The sequence below is a fragment of the Bos indicus x Bos taurus genome, chromosome X (assembly GCF_003369695.1).
Source record: "Bos indicus x Bos taurus breed Angus x Brahman F1 hybrid chromosome X, Bos_hybrid_MaternalHap_v2.0, whole genome shotgun sequence".
Classification (NCBI taxonomy): Eukaryota; Metazoa; Chordata; class Mammalia; order Artiodactyla; family Bovidae; genus Bos; species Bos indicus x Bos taurus.
In genome coordinates, this window is record NC_040105.1 from 141,894,960 (window position 1) to 141,914,095 (window position 19,136).

At 45.7% G+C, this 19,136-nt stretch overlaps 2 protein-coding genes and 1 pseudogene across 3 annotated transcripts; 1 reads left to right on the forward strand and 2 right to left on the reverse strand.

Annotated features, from left to right (window-relative positions):
- Positions 1–7,407: 7,407 nt before the first annotated feature.
- NDUFA1 (NADH:ubiquinone oxidoreductase subunit A1) lies at positions 7,408–10,627 on the reverse strand. Of its 2 annotated transcripts, none has more exons than XM_027534279.1 (3): positions 10,429–10,627; positions 8,857–8,946; positions 7,408–7,559 (listed from the first exon to the last, which is right to left on the reverse strand). In XM_027534279.1, exons 1-3 carry the CDS (start codon positions 10,528–10,530, stop codon positions 7,539–7,541), a joined length of 213 nt encoding a protein of 70 aa, XP_027390080.1. In that variant the 5' UTR covers positions 10,531–10,627; the 3' UTR covers positions 7,408–7,538. The 2 variants fall into 2 exon arrangements, with proteins under 2 accessions (XP_027390080.1, XP_027390079.1); XM_027534278.1 differs by lacking the exon at positions 10,429–10,627 and adding an exon at positions 10,234–10,391.
- Positions 10,586–11,967, forward strand: RNF113A (ring finger protein 113A). Its single transcript, XM_027534277.1, has one exon. The coding sequence runs from the start codon at positions 10,882–10,884 to the stop codon at positions 11,911–11,913; it is 1,032 nt and encodes a 343-aa protein (XP_027390078.1). The 5' UTR covers positions 10,586–10,881; the 3' UTR covers positions 11,914–11,967.
- Positions 11,968–14,743: 2,776 nt separating this feature from the next.
- LOC113887686 lies at positions 14,744–17,554 on the reverse strand (annotated as a pseudogene).
- Between the last annotated feature and the right edge of the window lie 1,582 nt (positions 17,555–19,136).

Genomic DNA, 19,136 nt, shown 5'->3' on the forward strand with positions numbered 1-19,136 from the left:
CCGCGTGTGGAAAGTGGGGTGGATTGGTACCCAGGATGCGGTGCTCTGTCGGGGGGTGTTGCTTTGGTCGCTGTCAGCTTCTTTCTGACTTGAGGACAGTTAGGGGAGGAACAAGTTGGGGAGGGGGGCAGAAGCGGGCAGGGGGTCCAGCAGGGGCAGATGACATCAGCGCAGGAGAAAGGACAGCCACACCCTGGGCCTCGGCTTTTCTTCCTTCCCACCTGTAACCTGTTGAGGCTTGTCCCAGGCCACAGGTGCGAGGCCTTGCCCAAGGCCACAGAATCGAAGCCCAGAACCAAGGACACCTCCCAAGCCGACTGAGCCCCTTTGTAATGGTTGCCAAAAGCCCCCCTGATCATCACTAATAAGTTCCTGACTCCCAATTAAGCCAAGGTGCCCACTCCGCTAAACACCCCATAGCGCCCCAACCCATCACCTAACGCCAGCCTTCCAGCAGGAATTTTCTTTGTCTTGAGGCTATAAAAATTGGCTATTCACTCATGAAAACTGTCAGCTTTCCCTCCTCTGTCAGGAGGTCATCCCACTGCATTCACAGTGCCCACATTATCTCTGCTCTTTGTTCTTAATAAAAACTCACTCCCTTCTGAAATGGCCTGTGTCTGGAAATTCTTTTCCAACCCGCGATCAGACGGCCTCAGTGTAGCCCTTCAGTCATGTTCGTTCCCTCTCAGCTCCTGCCCTCACCTCTCCTGGTACCTTCATGCTAAGCCTGTCATCCCCTTCCCTTGTTTATCTTCTTACTCCCCCAACCCCAGCCTATGCCCCACAAGCCTGTTCTCAGAGATGAAGCTCATGCTATATGCTGACGATGCCCTGGCAAGTGATCCCAGTCAGCTAGCACGGCTCTTCTGAGTGCTGCAAACCCTGAAGTGAAGTGAAGCTGAAACAAGTTTCCCACCCTCAGTGCACCTACAGTCTAGTTGGGAGGATAAACTGTGCTTACCTGAAAAAAGAAGAAGTGAGTCAAATGTAGCAAGGCACCATGGGTTTGGGCAGCTTCTCAGCAAGTGTGGCTGACTGACTTCACTTCCACCGTAAAAGGCCTGACCAGACTGCCCCAGGAAGGGAGAGGAGGTGATAGGAGCCCAGGGCCTTTCCTAAACGGAGGCCTGTTCTCCATCCATAAAGGCCACACACCCTGAGTACTGTGCCTGTCAGTCCCAGGTGGGCAGATCACTGAGAGCTGTGATGTCACAGACCTCCCAGCAGTCCTTGAGCATGCAGGTCTGATATTGCGGGAGTGCCTCATCGAATAGCTTCCTGCTCAGTACACAAGTACTATGGCAGAACTGTTCCCAGATGGCTGGCCTTTTGATGGGGATGCCTAGATGGTCATCCCCACGTTGGGCCGCCCATAACAGACACTGGATGAAAACTCGAGAGTTGCCCTAGAGACTTGATCCAGCTTGACCCACAGACTAGGATCTTAAAGTTAAGAGATGGGAGTGGGCTTCTGGGGGCCTGCACTGTTTTCTGGCCTCTAGAAACAAAGAGTATTAAGCCTAAAAGGAAAACAGTCTGTCTGCTAAGTGAAACAGACATTCCTCAGCCATGTGGTAGGTGGCACACAGAGGGACAGGCAGGTATGCCAAAGAAAATCTTAAACACACAGGAAAGCTTCTTGTTTTCTTGGGGGCAAGTGACACTCAGTGTTTCCATTGTCTTCCCTTTTCTCCTACTGCCTTTGGCATTACAGTTTTTGATGTCATAACTGAAATTGCATACTTGTTGGATTTACCTGGTGGTGCAATGGATAAGAATCCCCCTGCTGATGCAGGGGACATGGGTTTGATTCCTGGTCCAGGAAGATTCCACAGGCTACGGAGCAACTAAGCCTGCAAGCCACAACTATTGAGTCTGCATGCTGCAACTACTGAAGCCCATGTGCGCCAGAGCCTATGCTCTACAACAAGAGAAGCCGCTGCAATGAAACCTTGTGCACTTCAGCTAGAGAGTAGTCCCCGCTTGCTACAACGAAGACCCATTGCAGCCAAAAATAAAGTTAAAAAAGAAATTGCATACTTGTTTGTAAATTATATTTCTCAACCACCCTCTAGCCCATTTAATAATTGATTTCTCCACGTTTTCTGGAATTGAGGAAGACACCTGCTACGAAACAAAACAACAGATGAAACAAAATGCCTGCAAACAAATAAAGCAGCATTTACATGGGTTAACACAAGTCAGATCTGCTAGGCCATTTTCTCAATGATGCCCTGAAAAGAACAATTAGGTCTTTAGTCCTCAGTGAAGATTTGTGGAAATCCCCAAACTGGTGATTTGGCTCTTTATTGCCAAAGAGACTTTGGGAGTGGCCAACAGCATCAGACACAGAGGACACGCAAATATACCAAAGAAACCTTTAACGATGAAAGATTATGCAAACATAGCCTTGGATTGATTCTTTCCAGAAATGTCCTCATCTTGTCTTTTCTCAACCATGCATCAAACTGTGAAGGTCCTAAGAACATTCTCCTCCCCAGCTCAGACTCTACTCCAGCTTCATCTGGGAAGCATAAGAAGAGCATATCCCAAAAAGAGCATTCCCGAGTATGCGAACCTCAGAGGTGAGCTGTTTGGTCAGGAGTATGTGGATGTGGTGGGGGGAGGAAGGCAGCATTATACAAGCACACAGAGACTCAAATCAAGAACTTGAATGCTAGTGTCTTTGAAAGTGAAAGTCACTCAATCATGACCAACTCTTTGCGGCCCCATGGACTATACAGTCCATGGAATTCTCCAGACCAGAATACTGGAGTGGGTAGCTGTTCCCTTCTCCAAGGGATCTTCTCAACCCAGGGATTGAACCTAGGTCTCCCACATTGCAAGCGAATGCTTTACCAGCTGAGCCGCCAGGGAAGTCAATGTCTTTAGACACGCAAAATCTGCATCAACACACTTGGAAAAGAAAAACCTCTATAGTCGTTTCACATGTCTTGTGTGTCAAAAAAGTGTGAAAGTACAAAAGTGTAATAGAATAATTTTGAGTTCTGGGTCACAAAAGCATCAGGGTGATGTGAAATCTTGAAAACCAAGTGATGTTTAAGTCTCTCCCCCCCATCCTGAAGTTTCCTGCTGAGGACGACAAGCCTCAGTCCCATCCAGTCACCACCTTCCCCTGGAACAGAGCAGGCAGCGTCTACCTGGAGGGGTAAACCAGGACCTGGGTTCGCACAGTGGCAGCAAATTGCATCTTTCTCTCTTTCAGAACACAACTTCAGAGCAATTCGTGTCCTTATCAAGGTTAGTGCCATCTTTGCTGCAATGTTCTGTGAACCCCCAGGCTGTAATCACAGGTTCCAAGAGAGAAGCCAAGACTGCTGCACTGCCTACACCTGGTTACGCCCTGGGTCTCAGGGTCCTCCCGACACCACATTTGGGTGCCTTTGGGGCAGCTGGGGGCAGACTAGACAGCTTCCACAGGCACAATGCCATCCAGTTACAAACTACTCCACAGACACGACGTCCTGACAGATGTCAGGACAGAGATACCCAGGGATGTGTGCAGAGCGCCGACTATCCTCCCTTAAAAGATGGGAGATCTGAGGCTCAGGGTAGTGAAGTGACTTGCCTGAGGTCACACAGCTGATAGGGGGCAGAGCCTCCTGATGTGCTGGTACCCTCAGTGTTCACAGTCTTCACAGCCCTTCGGGAAAGAAACGGTTTGTTCTTTGCCCTTCTCGACCTCAGATGCGTCACATGTGGCGAGTTGGGATACACCTGTGGGAAAACAAAAGCCTCTGAGGATGGGATAAAGTTCAGGTTTAGAGATGAGCGAAGGGAGAACCGGGGCTTCTCAAGTGGCGCTAGTGGTAAAGAACCCACCTGCCAATGCAAGAGACGTAAAGAGACTCAGGTTCAATCCATGGGAGGGGAAGATCCCCTGGAGCATGGCATAGCAATCCACTCCAGTATTCTTGCCTGGAGAATCCCATGGACAGAGGAGCCTGGCGGGTTACAGCCCATGGGGTTGCACAGAGTGGGACACGACTGGAGCAACTTAGCACGCACACACAAGGGAGAATCTGGGATCTGAACTTGAATGAAAAAAGGACAAGGAACAGGAGGAAGAAGCCATGTTACTTGATGGAGACCTGGCTGTTTTCAGGGTTTCTCAATCTCAGCAGTGTTGATGTCATCATGGACTTCCTAAAATTACCCCGGGAGGGGCAGCCCCTGCGCTGAGGCTATTGAGGAGCGTTGCCGGCCTCTATCCACTAGATGGCAGTAGCACCTCACGTGTCCCTAGGAACAAAAACGCCCTGGCTGAGAACCACGGCTTGCAGTCAGTTGGTGCTCCGTAGAGCAGCCCCGCAGACGGAGGCGGGTCCTCACCTCACTCTCCTGCCTGCCGCCCGCAGAGCTCCCAGCTGCCCGGGAGGAAGTCCAACACCCGCGGAAGACAGATCAGCCTCTGCAGTCTCTCTTTCCTCTCCTTCCTGCCACGCCCCTCTGGGCTCTAGTTCTGCACGACTTGTGGCACTTGCCCACTCAGCCATGCTAGTGTGATGTGCCCGCACTCATGCTTCTTTTCTCACCTCAGTTGCTTATCTCCTAAATGCTCTCCAACCTTCAAGGCTTGGCTTGCTGTGGGCATCACCTGGAACTTACCTGAAGCCGTTTCCCTTCCCCCCATCCGAAGACAGGGTCAGGCCCCTACTCTGCGCTCGCAGCACCTTCTGCAGACCTGTCACAGTACTCAGCACCCCGTCCTGTAATGGCCTTGCAGTCCCACTGACTGAGCTCCGGAAGGGCGGGGCTGTGTCTTGTTCATATCTGGGGCATAGTGCCTGGTGTGGCATTCACTCAGCAGGGTTTAGCGAAAAGAAAGTGAAAGTCGCTCAGTCGAGTCCGACTCTTTGCGATCCCATGGACTGTATAGTCCATGGAATTCTTCAGGCCAGAATACTGGAGTGGATAGCCTTTCCGGTCTCCAGGGGATCTTCCCGACCCAGGAATCAATCCCGGGTCTCCTCCTGCACTGCAGGTGGACTCTTTACCAACTGAGCTATCAGGGAAGCCCAGATAAAAGGAAGGGTTTACTGAAGTGAGCCACAAAGACTAAAAGCACAGGAGGTTGGGAGTCAAGACACCAGGATTCCAGTCCCTAGGTCTGCTACTAGCTAGCCAGGTGACTGCTCCCCATCCTTGAACCGGTTTCCTCATCTGAAGAATCAGAATTTGGACTAAATGTCTAAGGGTCCTTGTAAGTTAGAATTGCTGATTCTAGACTGTCTTTTTTTCCCATAAATATTTCACTTAAAAGTGTTTCCCAAACAAAGGGTAGGGCCATCCTCTTCCTCTCCCTTCTGAAAGTGTATGGCTTCCTCTAACATTTTTCAAAGTCTTTTCCTAGTGATGATTTCATTTGACCCTAGAAATAATGATGGCAGCCTGGTAAATATAATTTCAAACAAGAACCATTCTTCCAAACAAGTGACAGAGGTAAAATATGTGTCAAGTGTTACCATCACAGAAGACAGAAGAACATGTGTTTATTTTTCTCCATGCATAGAAACCCATCAGGGTAGTGTGACAGTGGGGTAGGTGATGGGCAGGGAACTTGAACAGTCTTTTCACTGAATAACTTATATTGTCGGATTTTTGAGCTATGTATGGTATCTATTTTAAAAACTAAAGAATAAAACCATATGTATAAAATCAGCTACAAGGATGCCTTGTACAGGACAAGGAACATAGCCCATATTTTATAACTATAAATGGAGTATAACCTTTAAAAATTGTGACTTTGTTGTGTACATGAAACTTATATATTGTACATCAACTATACTTCAATCAAAAAGGTAATAAAACCAAATGAATGGCATCATTTCTCAAGCGTCCTTTCAACTGGCCTTAAAAGCAGGTGAGTAGTGAATCTGAGGTCAGTAGCCAGACCACACCTGTCAGAGCTGCTGTAAGAAAACCCTTCCGGCTAACTGCACTTTCAAAAAATCAAGAGAAACATGGGCTGCAAAGCATCACTATAGTCTTCTGGCTTCAAAGTGTTTTAATCTGGTTCACTCCCTGGCAGTAGAGTATAAAAATAAAGCTAAGTTTCATAGCAAGTGCTACCAAAAAGGGAGTTGAAGAATTCAGATGCTAATGCTGAACCTGACCAACTGATTTCTGTCACTTTGCAGCTCCTTGCTGCAAGCCCTGACAGTTATCTAAGGATGAATCTGCTACTGGATGGGCCCCACCTAGAGGCCCATGGACAGAGAACAGACCTAAAAATCAACACATTTAGTGACAGATTTAGTAATGTTGTTAAGTCTCCTGTATTCCTCTCTGTACTACCTGCTCTCTCTCTTCCTTTCCAGATAGTTCTCATAACAATCATAAAATGAGCCCTGTGTAATAGCATTACATAAAGACCAGAGGTTGTATTAAATTTGTAATCATGACCACAGCTTTCCTTTAAGGTGGCACGATACAGAGTATTCCTCTGGGTGTGACTGCCACCTCGGTCCTCTGTAAGGCCTATCCTGTAAGATGAGGTCAACAGAAGCCATATGGTGCAGGTGTGTTTAAATCCATCAGTAGATCAAATGTTAAACTGGATAAAAAAAAAAAAACCTGTTGTTGTTGTTAGTTGCTCAGTCATGTCTGACTCCTTTGCGACCCCACAAACTATAGCCCACCAGGCCCCTCTGTCCATGGGGTTTCCTAGGCAAGAATATTGGGGTGGGTTGCCATTCCCTTCTCCATGGGATCTTCCCAACCCAGTGATCGAACCTGCATCTCCTGCATTGGCAGGTGGATTCTTTACCATCTGGGGAAGGCCGGGATAAAAGATGGAGAAGAAAGGTAACTTAATTTTCTCACCTAGAGGTTCCGTGGTCACCTGGGGTGTTGATCTATACACATGGATTATCACCTTCTTCACAGTAGTTACACCTTTTCAGATCTTAATATTATCTGGTTACCTTTAGCACTGGACATGCAATTCTTTATTTCAAATACATTCATTTTAATAAACATAATCATTGTTGCTGCTCTACATAATAAGCTAAAATAAGAATCAACACTTAAGTGACTACTGTATGTGGATACAGGATGCACGGACGATGAAGGTGCAGTCTGGAATTTTAAGCATATAGGGATTCACTCAGAAAAGGAACGAGGAAAAAAAAGTACTACTTTTTCTGTATCCTTCTAGCAATCTCTGAAGAAACACTGTTTTCCAATATTTTAATATCTACTACAAGAGTAGGAACTACCTTTGTGACACATCGTGTGCTGGGCAGTTATTGGTGCTTGGTGTACATTACAGCTGTAATTTTACAAGCCTCAGTTGCCTTCTAGTTTTTTTTTAAGTGATAACGCTACATCGGGTAGACGTCCTGATCTTGTGTCGTACTATTTTAAAAAGTAAAGAAAACCTCTGATTTTATTTTTTATTTTTATTACACACTACAAAATACAATGCATGCTACACAATATGCTGCATAATCTACTAGCAGGGATAGAAGAGCATGACTGGGTTGTTCTTCATCAACCAGGACAACGTTTCCTTAATCAATGTTCTCCAAACCCTGAAAAACAGTTTAAAAAGGAAAATGAGAGAATTCTGTTCTTCTCAAAGATGTGCAATGACTCCTAGAACCTGTAATGATTCCTAGTTTTCATTTTCTGACAGTAGCAAACATATCACTTAAAACTGTTTTATAAAACAACAGCCAACATCAGGAAGAGATAATTAGCCTTATTCTACTTTTTTACAAATGAAAAAAGTTACAAAAAAAAAAACAAACAACGGAGGCTCAGCCAGGTTAATCCCTTGCTTAAGTCAGTCAGGAAGTAGTAGAGTCAGAATTCAAGTTCAGGGACCACCCTCCCCCGCCCCCTCGCAGAACTTGTGCCCTGTAAGGATGACACTGTTCAGAAGACCATTCTATCACACTCAGTTCACAACCAAATGCTTCAGAAACTATAGAGTAAAAGTGTCATCAGTGATGACATTTCTTCCAGGTTGTTAAAATAACACAGTCCACGTATTCTGTTTCTGTTGTAGGAATAATCTTTTTAAAGAATGAGGGCAAACTTCTACAACATATAAGAACATACTATTAGGCCGAACCATATGAAAATGCTACTGTCTGACCATTTTTGACCCACAAAAAGTCATTTCGTGATTCAAATATAAATTATAGTAATTCTTTAATATACTGGTGCATGAATTGGCAAACCAATGGAGTACAGAAGAGTACATTAGTGAAACAGGCCCATGTGTATATGGAAATTTAGTTTACTAGAGTGGTATCTGAAACAAACAAAAAAATGGACTGTTCTATAAGATAATTCTTGTAACTGGCTGTTTCTTGGAAAAGAACTAAAGTTAAACCCTTGCTTCACATTATACCCCCAAATGACCCGTAGACAGGTCAGAGTACTAACTGTGAAAAAGGGGAAAGAACTGTTAATTGTATTTGGAGAAACTGTAGAAATATTTTTTAGAATCTTGGATACAAAAGTCCTTTGTATCAATGTAAACTATGATAAACAAAACATCCAGATTAAAAATATATCTGATGAAAGCCAGGATAAAGTAAAAAAGACAGCAGACAGAAAAGTATTTGCCACATATAAAAGAGACAAAAGATTAACATCTGTAATGTATAATAAGAACCTTTATAAATCAAAAAGAAAAAAGACAACAGAACAAGAAAGGATATAGGCAGACAATGCAGAGAATAAGATGATCATTAAGTATGTAAAAGGCACTGTGCTACTTTAATTTGCATTTTCCCAGTCTGCTGTAAGCCCTTTGGAAAACATTAACCAGAATGCACCTCAACCCTGACAGGTGAGCTAGCATCAGAGCCATCTTACCTTTGACACATAGGAACGGTTTACTCCAGAGACGCGCCTATCTCTTTCCATCAAATACCACTGATATGGATAATGGGCAACCCTTTTTTCCTACAATGAAAGGAAATCATTATTGCAGTTTATGAAGGTGAGTGAGCCAATAGAGAGATATTAGAACTTTAATTAATAAGTGACGTTCCAGAAAAATGGAATCATCACTCATATAAAAACCAAATTAAGATAGAATCTTAAATAAAATCGGACCACTAAACTTTAGAATTAAGACGGTAACCATGATTTCTTACACTTTCTGTTTTAACCAGCATCATTTTTTTCTTTCCTCTTTTTTTTTTAAAGTCATGACTACTTGTTCCTTTTGGGGACACTGAGATGAAAGAACAGCGGTAGGTCACAAGTGAAAGACAATCACAAAGCCAGAAACCAAATACATTAATAATTTATGACTTCCCTGGTGGCTCAGACGGTAAAAGCATCTGCCTACAGGAGACCCGGGTTCGATCCCTGGGTTGGGAAGATACCCTGGAGAAGGAAATGGCAACCCACTCCAGTATTCTTGCCTGGAAATCCCATGGACAGAGGAGCCTGGCAGGCTACAGTCCATGGGGTCGCAAAGAGTCGGACACGACTGAGCGACTTCACTTGACTTGATTAAAGAACTAGTTAGAGAAGAAAATCACAATCCTAAAGTGAAAAACAGGAGCTTGAGCTAAATTCCTAAAGACTTGCAAGAGAAAGTGGGGGGTAAAAAAAAAAAAGTCAAGGTAAAAACCTAATTAAGGGGAATTCCCTGGCCGTCCAGTGATTAGGACCTGGCGCTTTCACAGCCAGTTGCCCGGGTTCAATCCCTGATCGAGGAAAGGAGATTTTGCAAACAGCGCGTCAGGGCCAACAAAACAAAACAAACTAATTAAATCAAGGCTAGGAAAAAGTGAAAAACGAGAAGCTACCGAGATATGGATGCGAAAAATTAAAATCAAAATCCAGCCAGAAAAGAGACTTGGGGTGGAGGCAAGACTAATTGACGCCTCTCTCCTCTGCCTAGGTAGGGCTTTCCTGGTGGTTCAGACGGTAAACAATCTGCCTGCAATGTAGGAGACCCCGGTTCGATCCCTAGGTCGGGAAGATCCCCTGGAGAAGGGTATGATAACCCACTCCAGTATTCTTGCCTGGAGAATTCTATGGACAGTGGAACCTGGCGGGCTACAGTCCATGGGATTGCAGAGTCGGGTACGACTGAGCGACTAATACTTTCAATGTTCTTTCTCCTCTGCCTAGGAGTCCGGACTTAACCTCTTTTAATCTCCTACCTTTCCAGCCCCCAGTCTCTGCTCCACCCTCCCGCCCTGGCTTCACCCAGCAACCTTACTAAATCCTTACTAAAGTGGAATATGGTTCCGGACGGGTTTCGTTCCGCAACTCTCCGCTTTTAGGCAATAAAAAAGACTGGCAAGGACGGATCTCAGTATTACCATCTCGGAGAGAGCCTCCGGGTCCTAAGGGCCTCCCGACGCCACCATCCATTACGTAACGACAGCGATGGAATCAGCCGCCGGGCCGGAGAAGCCGTCTTACCTTGCCGCCGTTACTGAACCTGTGGATGCGCGCGGTGGCCATTCCCGGGATGAACAAGCACACGCCCATAACGGCGATCCCGGGAAGAACCTCGAACCACATCGCGACGCCGTTCCGGAGGCCAAACACTCCCTTCCAGGTCCCTTAAAGGTGACCCGGCTTCGATCTCTTCCGGGTAAGCTCCGCGGCTGCGCGCGAGCGGGGTAGGAGTCACGTAAGCCTCCAGAGGAAGCGACGGGGCGCGGCAGGACTCAAGAGGGGCGCGCGCCCGCGCTCTCGCACATTCCTTGCTCCCGCAATCCTCTGCGCTCTCGCACACTCCCTGCTCCCGCAGTCCTCTTTCTGCAGCAGATTTTGCATCAACTTGCAGTCGTGCGCCCGACGTGCAGTAACGCCAGCCAGCCCCGCGCCAGCCAGCAGATCATCGCCGTTTCGGACCTCAAGACTCTAAAAATGGCCGAGCAACTTTCCCCAGGAAAGACGACAGACCAGGTGTGCACCTTTCTTTTCAAAAAGCCTGGGCGAAAGGTGGCTGCAGGCCGCAGAAAGCGCCCGATCTGCAACCAGGAGTCCGGAGACAGCAGCAGCAGCAGTGACGAAGGGAACACTGTGGTTCGCCCGGAAAAGAAGCGAGCGGTCCACAATCCGATGATACAGAAGACCCGTGGCAGTGGTAAACAGAAGGTGGCTTACGGCGACCTGAGTAGCGAGGAGGAGGAGGAGAACAAATCCGAGAGTCTCGGCGTGGTCTATAAGTCCACTCGCTCGGCGAAACCCGTGGGGCCAGAAGATATGGGGGCGACTGCTGTCTACGAGCTAGACACAGAGAAGGAGCGTGACGCACAAGCCATCTTTGAGCGCAGCCAGAAGATCCAGGAGGAGCTGAGGGGCAAGGAAGATGACAAGATCTATCGGGGAATCAATAATTATCAAAAATTCATGAAACCCAAGGATACCTCTATGGGCAATGCTTCCTCCGGAATGGTGAGGAAGGGCCCCATCCGAGCTCCCGAGCATCTGCGTGCCACCGTGCGCTGGGATTACCAGCCCGACATTTGTAAGGACTACAAGGAGACTGGCTTTTGCGGCTTCGGAGACAGCTGCAAATTCCTCCATGACCGTTCAGATTACAAGCACGGGTGGCAGATCGAACGCGAGCTTGATGAGGGTCGCTATGGTGTCTATGAGGACGAAAACTATGAAGTGGGAAGCGATGAGGAGGAAATACCATTCAAGTGTTTCATCTGTCGCCAGACCTTCCAAAACCCAGTTGTCACCAAGTGCAGGCATTATTTCTGCGAGAGCTGCGCGCTGCAGCATTTCCGCACCACCCCGCGCTGCTATGTCTGTGATCAGCAGACCAATGGCGTCTTCAATCCAGCGAAAGAATTGATTGCTAAACTGGAGAAGCACCGAGCTGCAGAAGGAGGTGGTGCTTCAGGTTTCCCAGAAGACCCCGATGAGGATCCAGTTCCCATTACTTAAATTTTCCCATTATTCTCAAATCTCAAAATAAACGTTTTGTTTTGGAAATTTTAACTCTCGTCCTTCCTTTCTAGGGAAAGTGAATGAGAAGAAAAGGTGGGTGGTGAAGTGGGGTCCTGGATGGATGGCTTGCAAAAGCATCGAGGTAGGTAAAATCTGGAGTTTTACCTGGCATAAATGCTGCCTGTGTGTAACAGTTACTTTTCATAACCCTTTTACATACATTTGGGGGATTCAACAAAAGAGCTAGAATTTGCTTGAAGTGACCAAAGCTGTGATAAAAACAAGAACTGAGCCTATTTATTATATCACAATTATGCATCACTTAATAATTTACGAAAGTATTTTCACGCATGATCTTTTGGGAGCCTGTAGTACTTCAAAATACACCCCAGCCAAGGTGTGTGTGTTAGGGGTTGGGGGAGCAGTAAGAGTGGGAGAATTAGGATTGGGGACTGCTAGCTAGCCCTGCAACCTGTGTATGGGCACTGCTCCTTGCTCTCCTTGAAGCATAGGTAACTCCTTCCATGGATGATTGAAATGGTCTGTGCTCCAGGGTCCAATATGATAGCCACTAGCTTCATGTGGCTGTTGAACATTTGAAATGTAGCTGGTAGTGACCCTATGCAGTTCTGGACTGAACTTGTGAACCTGCAGAAGGCAAAAGCCTAATATTTTATAATCTGGTGTCTGAAACTGTGTTTTCATAGAGCTGATCATGCCCTATTAATCTATGAACCTGTTTTCCCAACTAGCCTGTGAATTCTTCAGTGACCAGGCCAGTGCTTGGCATATAATAAGCACTTAATAAATAAACTCAGAGAGGTCTGAAAAAGGAGATTGGGGCCAAAGCCTTGAACCCAAGCCGAGGAGCTTTGACTATATTCTGTAGGTAAAGAGATTTGGGGAGGGGAACACAATCAAACTTTTTTTTTTTTTAATGTAACTATGGTTACAGGCTATCAGACTGCAGCAAGATGGAAGGCAGGGAGGCCAGTTAGGACAAATAACTAGTAAATTTTTATTGATCTGACTAGAATTTGGGCTGACCCCCAGGGGAAAGATGTAAGAATAAATTGTGGGTTAGAGTTTTTATATTCATATACATTAATCTATTTAAAGATATTCTTTGAGGAGCCACCCTTGTCAGGCACTGTGCCTAGCATACGGGATATTAGCAAAGAAGATAGACATAGCCCCTGACCTCATGGAGCTGGACATCACACAGTGCAGGTTTGATGAGTACAAAAACAAAGTGCACTGGGCTGACCTCTCAGGATTAAGCCAATTCCAGCCCTTGAGAGAATTCAGAATCAAAGTCATTTCATACAATGTCATATATTCTTAACAGAATGTATTAAGTACAGTGGGGATACATGAGAAGCCTAGCGGGAAGAAGGCTTAAGAAAGTATGACACAGAAAACAGCATTTAAGGGATGAGACAAAAAAAAAAAAAACCAGGAGAACAGGAAAGAAAAAGTTGTAGAGACAATTGAAGAAAGAGAAACTTAGGTGGCGCTAGTGGTAAAGACGGAGAAGGCAATGGCACCCACTCCAGTACTCTTGCCTAGAAAATCCCATGGATGGAGGAGCCTGGTAGGCTGCAGTCCATGGGGTCGCTAGGAGTCGGACATGACTGAGCGACTTCACTTTCCCTTTTCACTTTCATGCATTGGAGAAGGAAATGGCAACCCACTCCAGTGTTCTTGCCTGGAGAATCCCAGGGACGGGGGAGCCTGGTGGGCTGCTGTCTTTAGGGTCACACAGAGTCGGACACGACTGAAGTGACTTAGCATAGCATAGTGGTAAAGAAACTGCCTGCCAATGCAGAAGATGTAAAATGATGTAGGTTCCATCCCTGAGTCAGGAAGATCCTCTGGAGGAGGCATGGCAACCCACTCCTGTATTCTTGCCTGGAGAATCCCTTGGAAAGAGGAGCCTGGCGGGCTAGAGTCCATAGGGTCACAGAGAGTCTTAACACACACACTGAGGTGGAAGGCAAAGGAAACAGTGTTCTAACAAGTGTTATGGAAAGAAACAGGACAATGAGTAGCAAAAATCGTGGTATGCTCAAGGTATTTTTCATGTTTACAAAGTTTATGATTAAAATTTTTAAAAGAACTATTTTTATTACTCTAATTAAATGGTGCAACTTCATAGGTGAAAACTAAATAGTTCTTCTTACAAATTAGAAAAAAATTAAATACGGGGGTGGTTCCCTGGTGGCCTAGTGGTTAGGACTCTGGGCTTCCACTGCCATGGCCTGGGTTCAATTCATGGTCAGGGAACTGAGATCCCGCAAGCCTTGTGGCATGGCCAAAAATAAATAAATAAATATGGGGAGATAAAGAGCATGCCAGCTGAGATGAGTTGCAGCTGGACCCTAAAGGCGCTAACCTAGTCTGAGAGTTCAGAGGAGGCTCCCCTAGGAGATGACCCTCAACTGGAGACCTGTAAATGGGGATTAGGAAGAGTATCCAAGTCAGAGGGTCAGTATATACCAAGGACCTGAAGTGAGAGACTGGCTTCAGCTAAGAACTCCAAGCAGTCCAGGATGCTGGAGGAAAAAGGTGGCCAGGTAGTCAGGGCCAAAGAACAGCCACCTTGCTGTCATGTTAAGGACTCTGGACTTTATCAGAAAGGCAACGGGATGCCATCAAAAGGTTTTAAGAAAGAAAGTGAGCTGATCAGATTTGAATTTTAAAAAGATAATTCTTCAGTGTGGGGAATGGACTGTAGAATCTGGACACAAGACAGATCAGTCTGGAGGCTGGTGCACCAGTCCACATGATATCATGGCAGACTGGACTAGCCTGGGGACTGCAGACATTCATTTAATAGTTTTTTATTTTTTATTTTTTTTTTACCCTTCTAAAGCCTTTATTAGCATCAGGTAGATTATTTCATTATAACTTCTTAACTTCAAGACAGCCATTGAAATAACTTGCTGGAGGTTACCTAAGGCCCATAGGAGCAAAATCTCAGTCTGGGATTGGGTAGATAAATACCAAAAGATTAATGTACCCCAATTAAAGGAGCAAAGCTACTGTACAGTAGGTCTCCATACATATCTTAAGTACACAGGTGCCTTGCAAACCTGAAATGCACAAGACCTCCTTGTATATAGTTTGATATTTATAATACATGGATACAACTGAGTTTCTCTGGTGGCATTTGTCAATGGAAGTTGAAGCATTTAAAAAGGTTTGTCATTATGTAATGATGGTGCCTAAAACCTCTATTTCTATGGTATTTTTGTGAATTGCTAGGTTTTATTCACTTTTTAATTCTAATGACATTAATTATAGAAAACTGTACAAGTAAGTTCAGAGTACTAAAATAAGCAAATGAAATACTTTTTCCAGTTTAGAATTTTCAAATCAGGACTGTCTCTTCCAAACATTCAGGCATTTTTTTTTTCTTTTTAGGAATGGGAAGGAGTAAAATTGATAGGATTAGTGTGAAGAAAAGCCATCTTTTCAATGTAGTCTTTACAAAAATGACATAAAACCTTCTCTATATTTGAGCATATAAACCTCATATAGGAGAATTCTAACCATTACAAAGTTAAATCTAAAACATTCAAGCATGACAGCATAAAAATATTCAAAAAACTTGATTTGGGTTACTATATAATTCCATAAAGCTAAAGTTACATTTAAGTATAAACTTTCAGTAAATATGGCAACAGCAAACATCAAAAGCATATTTGCCAGCAGTTTCCCATACCTCTGTATAAAATAGTATTCCAAAGAAGCATGACTGGATAGCAGAATTACCCATTTTTCTTAAGACTTCCATCACCAGTATCACCCTATGCCCCACTATTGTTGGGTGAAGTGCAAGTTATCATGAGACGGTTTTTCCCTTTGAAAAAAGATAAGGAGAAACTAAGGAAGAAAATATAGATTTAAAACTTATCTGTGGATGAGCCAAAACACCCCAATTTGTCTACATTTTAGTAAATGTCAGGCAAATTGAAGTAGTTTCTGTCCCAGTAGCTGCCAGAATAAAGCCAGTCCTGGGCTCCGCTGTAGGGATTAGGGCCTTGATGGAACCACCTCGTCTTCCAGTCCTCTGACTTGGACCTGTTCTTGCGTGCCACTCTTTGTTTCTCCTCGAGTCGCTTTTTTTCTTCACTGGCTTGATCCATTTCCCCGTTCTCCATGGCTCTGACGTCAGGTCACAGCCTGCAGTCTGTCTTAGGAAGCGTGCTCTCCATCTCCTTGTCTACTTCATTCAAAACCATTGCAAAGCTAGTAAAATTATACATCTGGGCCGAATTCGGAGGCTGCGGGGCTATTTGCCACAGGAGAACGCTCCTGAGGATGACAAACATGCTCTGGAATTCTGGCACTGGCATTTCATACGACTCCTCAGAAGCACTCACCTGTTTGCTGTTCTTCTCTTCAGTATTTTTCTTATCATTTTTTTGGTAAGCATCAAATGTGGCCAGGTCAACACTGTATAAACATTCTGTCCACTTCCCGTAGAGAGCACAGAGCTTCTTTTTGCTTTTATCTTGAATGTAGCCTTCAACTATGTGTAATTCTTTACCAAAAAGGCCACATGGCTTAAAATTCAACATGCATTTGTCCGCAGTCTTGTGGTTTGTGATCTCCACATTCCCATACTGCTCGATCCAGAGCTTTCCCACAATGATGTAGTGCACACAGCAGGTAGGATTTGTCCACGTATATGCTTCATTGTGTTCAAGAAGCTCCAGTGTTATGGTTCCTTTGGGTTTTGCTTCTATGCTTTTCCCCCAGAACTTCAGTTTGGGATAGATTGAGCCATGAAAGATGAAATCATTGTTTAATCCTTCAGCATGAAATGCACTAATGGGTGGGTGATGGCTGACCTGCTCAGAGATGAGTCTGAAACCAAGGTCATCTCGAACTAATTCATAAGTCTCTCCCAGAAGTGGGTTGAAAGGCTTTCCAGTGCATTCCCACTGAGAAGCAACAGCAGAGACAGCAAAGGTAGCTCCCCACTGCATCCTTTCCACAGGATCTGCAAACGAACTGGCCTTGTGGATGAGGTACTCATGCTCCATAAATTCAGTGAGTCGCTGGAGGAAGCTCAAAGCCTCATTAAATATAACTGGCATGGTGATCTTGGAGAGTTCCGTTCAGATACATTTTCTGAGGCTGCTCCAGATACTGAAGTCATTTCTGGAAAACATAGGGGAGGGCAGGCTTGTTCTGTGTTTTTTGATGCCTTTGAAGAATGCGTCTCCACCACCAGAGTCCTTGCCTTCCGACATTCTGTGCTGTCTACTGCTCGGGTGCTTTGCTTCCTCTTTCAAGGAGTGCGTGGTCAGTCACTGCTTCCAGTCTGCTCAGGGACAGAACTCGCCCTCTCTAGAGATTCTCAGAGGCGGGGAGCCTTTGACCAGAGACTGCTCTAATTCGTGATGTTCAGTGGCTAGAGTCGCCAGCGCTTCTGATAAAATTTTGGTTTTTTTCTTGTTCCTGTTCCAATTTCAAATTCCTTCCCTGGGCTGGGGCCGGGGCTCTCCCTGGCGGCGCACTCCGCCCGGTGCGGCTCGCGCCACCGGGGCTGCTAGAGGCTCCCGCACGAATGCGCTCGGTCTGTCCTTCTGCCTTTTTGCCAGCCCAGCCGGGAGGCGCGATCCAGGGTGACACCGCAAGGTCCCTAAGTCACCTTCGCGCGGCCCGCCCCCGGCTCCGGAGAGGTCGAGCAGGGAGAAAGGCGCGGCCCAGGACCAACGCCCTGGCCGCCCGCGGTCTGCGCTGGCCCCTCGGCTGCACCGCCGACCTCCGGGGCTCCCGCTGGCCTAATAAATACTTTTGAGCACCCACTATATGCCAGGCATTGAGTTATGCGCTGGAAAGGAAAGGAAAGTCGCTCAGTCGTGTCCGACTCTTTGCGACCCCTGGACTGTAGCCTACCAGGCTCCTCCATCCACGGAATTTTCCAAGCAAGAGTACTGGAGTGGGTTGCCATTTCCTTCTCCCAGGGGATCTTCCCAACCCAGGTCTCCCGCATTGCAGGCAGACGCTTTACCCTCTGAGCCACCAAGTCAGGTGGTATGCACTGCAGATACAGCCAAAGCAAAGGCACTCGAATCCCCACACTCTAGAACTTACATGAGAGAGCATAGCAGAATCGCACGTGCATAATATATAATAAATGGAGCTAAGTGCTATAAAGAACACTGGAGCAAGGTAAGGGGATGAGAGAGCAGTGGGCAGCAGGGAGGGGGCATGTTATTGTATATAGGGTGGTCAGGGAGGATCTCTTTCTGATAAGGTGACATTTGAGCAGAGACCTAAATGAAGCAGATAATCTGGGAGAACAGCATTCCAGATAGAGGACACTCAGTACAAAAGCCCTGAGGCAGGAAAGTGCCCAATTTGTCCTGAGAACAGTGAGGAAGAAATTTAATGATCTGTTTTGGGGAGCCCATACAGAATGAACTCAAGGAAGAGGAAAGAACTCTAAGATGAGATAAGAGAAGTAATGGGGGGTGAGGGCAGACTGTGTACAGCTTTATGAGCCATTGCAAGAACTTGAGGTTTTATTGTCAGTGACAAGGAGGGTCACTGGGAGGTTTTAAGCAGAGGACTCACATGATCTGACACTGGCTTTAGAGAGGATCCTTCTGGAACTTATGGGGAGTAGTGGAAATGTTTTATATCTTAACTGGGGTGTATGTTACACTAGTGTCTACATTTGTCAAACTCATTGGAATGTACATGTATGTGCATTTCATTGTATGTGATTAATATTTCATTAAGAAATACCTTCAAGTCAAAGGAGAAAAAAGAAACTGGTTGCTATGTAGAAAATACTCCAGGGTAGGCAGGTCAAGGGATGAAGCGGAGAGATCAGAAGGCTACTGCTATTGTCCAGGTAAGAGATGGTAAGTGCCCCAAACCAGGTGGAGATGAGAAGGGGTCAGATTCTAGATGTAGTCTGAAGGTAAAACTGACAAGGTGTCTTGGCAGGTTAGATATGAGGTGTAAGATAAAGAGAAGAGTCAAGGTGACTCCAAGATTTTTGACTTGAGTAACTGGGTGGAAAGTGGTACCATTTAGTGAGATGAAGAGAGGCACATACAGAAAAGTACATAAAACACAACTTTGCAGTATAACAAGTAGCTACATAGGAAGCATTGGCATAACCACCACCCAGGTCAAGAAATACAAAAATAACAATGCTCAAGGAGCCCCTCAAGTATCCGGATTCTCCAGAT

What these genes read in the sequence shown, in the direction of transcription:
- NDUFA1 (XM_027534278.1), bottom strand. Translation starts at nt 10,377, where the DNA reads ATGGATGGTGGCGTCGGGAGGCCCTTAGGACCCGGAGGCTCTCTCCGA. An exon ending in CGGAACCATATTCCACTTTA is followed by an intron (nt 8,947 to 10,233) that starts GTAAGGATTTAG and finishes CTTTCATTGTAG; the next exon opens with GAAAAAAGGGTTGCCCATTA. An exon ending in ACCGTTCCTATGTGTCAAAG is followed by an intron (nt 7,560 to 8,856) that starts GTAAGATGGCTC and finishes ACTGTTTTTCAG; the next exon opens with GGTTTGGAGAACATTGATTA.
- RNF113A (XM_027534277.1), top strand. Translation starts at nt 10,882, where the DNA reads ATGGCCGAGCAACTTTCCCCAGGAAAGACGACAGACCAGGTGTGCACC.